This window comes from Perca fluviatilis, chromosome 21 (assembly GCF_010015445.1).
Source record: "Perca fluviatilis chromosome 21, GENO_Pfluv_1.0, whole genome shotgun sequence".
Lineage (NCBI taxonomy): Eukaryota > Metazoa > Chordata > Actinopteri > Perciformes > Percidae > Perca > Perca fluviatilis.
The window spans coordinates 15,571,899-15,574,398 of NC_053132.1; the positions used below are offsets into that span (position 1 = coordinate 15,571,899).

Below are 2,500 nucleotides of genomic sequence, written 5' to 3' on the forward strand. Positions count from 1 at the left end.
CGGACATATCCTAGGGGTAAAGTAACCGGAATTTGGTGAGAAATGACCAGGATTGGCCGCCAAGATTATGTAGCATGCAGCTACTTAATAGTTAGCAGTATGCTAACGTTAGAGTGTAGTGGAACGAAGCAGCACTTTCTCGCAGATAAAGGCTTTTAAACCAAATACTACATAAACAGAAAATGTTTCAGGAGTAATGTGACTCGAAATTGGGGAGGATTTAACACTGGCAGCCAAGATGACATTTCCCTGCTGTTAACTTAACAATGTTAACAATGTTAAGACTGCAGTGGCTTAAAAAAAAACAAAAAAAAAACTGTTGAAACCAGAGCGTTCAGAATAGTTGGAAATCTGAACGTTTTAGCTCACGGGGATTTCTCTAAAATACGTTTAACATGAAAATCCAAAATTATAAATTGTAGCTATGACAGAAATTATGGAAAAGCATAATATTTCAATTTTAAAACATTAGAGGAATATGATACTACCTGTGACACTGTTGATATCCTTAAAAGACAGATCCACTGGAGGGCCGTACATGTTTAAGACTGAAGGTCTTTACACATCAACAACAGCTAAATGTTCAGTTGAAACATCTGAAATTGAACACTGAACTTCCGCAGACCTTTTTATAGATTCAAATACAAACATATGGCTCCAACTTAACTTATAAAAACAACTGTTTCCTAGCAACTACCAACTGTTTCCTCAATCAACATTAGATTTAAGGCTGTAATCTTGAAGGTTTTCATTTAAATACTTAATAAACCTGACATGTTCAGTCGGCGGCAGGGCAGTCGGGACTCATCCGGAAATGGGGAGCGGAATGAGCGTGACTAGAGTCTCTCAAAATCTGACAAAAATCTTTTAAACTGACCTTTGTTGAGCTGAAATGAAGAAAGATTCAGCAACTGCATGGCCTATTTCTCGCTTAAAATCTTTTCAGAAACATGTTTCAGTGAACTATTTTAGTACAATATGAGATCGTATTCTGAACGAGCCGCCATGACAGTCAATACAGCAACAATACAGAGTAGCGCCGCCTGCTGCTATGGAGACGTATTACGTTTCTCAAGTCGGTGTCGCCTCAGTGTTCCGAGGCAGTTTTTTGGACCTCGGGGACCCGACTGATCATTTCGACTGGCTTTTCTGTCGACGGTCGGCCGTCTGGCTGGTGTGTCCTGGCTATTAGCCCCTCACTATTTACGCTGCCGTCAGTCTTCATGGCATGTGTCACCAGCAGCGTGTGCGACAGTAATAATCCTCCGTGCGGAAACATCGTGAGCGATACAGCGTTGGTAACATTGATTAAACAAAGCTTCGAGGCAAATCATTTTGCATCGAGGATTTCGAGTTACTCAAGGAATCGTTTCAGCCCTAGAGTAAACATTTTTCTATAACTTTATCATGCCAGGAACTAGGAGGAATTAATACACAATGTGAATGGTTAAGAGCCAGAACTGAAAAGTTGTGAGTTTGAATCCAGTCACACAAATACACATTTGGGCAAGAAATAGACCTCTGAAGGACTGTAACCCCAACCGAAATAGTGAAACGGTGGCTCATTGGGTAGCTCTTTCGCCTCAAGCAAGAAAATCCTAAATTCAAACCAAATGACAACCTCAGGCCTTTCTGTACGTTCTCCTCTGGGATTCCTCTGAGTGCTTCAGTTTTCTCAAACAATCCAAACACACGGAAGGCTATGTGAGCGCACTTGTGCACCTTCACCTTGTGTGTGCTAGGATATGCTCCGCCACCCCCGAACTGGACAAGCAGATTGAAGATAAAAGAGCACAATAAATACAACAGAATATGAGTTTAAGAGGGCGAATGGAGGACGAGTTTAAAAAGAGGGAAGAGGCGATGATGGAGAATAAAATCCATCAGATTGAGTTCTTCCTCACCTTGTCGCTCAATCAAGATGCCGGTGTGTGTGTGTGTGTGTGTGTGTGTGTGTGTGTGTGTGTGTGTAGCTTCACTAATAGCACAATAGCATCTCATTGAAGGAGTCCTTCAATGAGATGTAGAGAAGGCAGACAGGCATATGCACGGTGAGTCAAAGTCAAGGACGCAGACAGAGACAGAAGGAGACACTGGCAGGAATCAGGGTGTTTGTGACCAGATTTCTAGCATGTCAGACTGTGTGAAGTACAAGTGTGAGAAGGTTTTATAGAGTTTATTTACTAGCTACTAGCTTTTAGCTTCCTTACCGCTGATTTTAGATTTTAAAGACCCACTGTTCATGAATCTAGAACTAGAAACTGCGTATTCATTCAGGAGAGGAAGTAATCACTGATTTGTGTGCCTTCCTCTTGGCTAAAGCTCTTTATAGTGAGGAAACAGGGTCATTATATAAAATATCAAACAGGAGTCCCAGTGTCCCTCAGAATGCAGGCTTATGTCCAGACCAGATGGAAAGATCTGGACTCCGTTGCACTCTTTCCTCACTCTGATACTGCCATCTACATGGCCATGAGTGATGCACTTAACCCCCATTTAC

At 41.8% G+C, this 2,500-nt stretch overlaps 1 protein-coding gene and 1 long non-coding RNA gene across 3 annotated transcripts in view; one reads left to right on the forward strand and one right to left on the reverse strand.

The window, feature by feature from the left end:
* LOC120550920 (leucine-rich repeat-containing protein 51-like) overlaps positions 1-919 on the reverse strand; it is a 3,003-nt gene extending 2,084 nt beyond the window's left edge. Inside the window, exon 1 of one of the 2 annotated variants that reach the window (XM_039787893.1) lies at positions 878-919. In XM_039787893.1, the coding sequence (XP_039643827.1) occupies positions 878-917 (40 nt within the window). In that variant the 5' untranslated portion in view covers positions 918-919. Of the gene's footprint in view, positions 1-488; positions 800-877 lie in introns of those variants that run through there. The other variant, XM_039787891.1, reaches the window with a different exon arrangement.
* Positions 1-2,500, forward strand: part of LOC120550921 — a 38,582-nt gene that overhangs the window by 8,508 nt on the left and 27,574 nt on the right. The window lies entirely within an intron of this gene.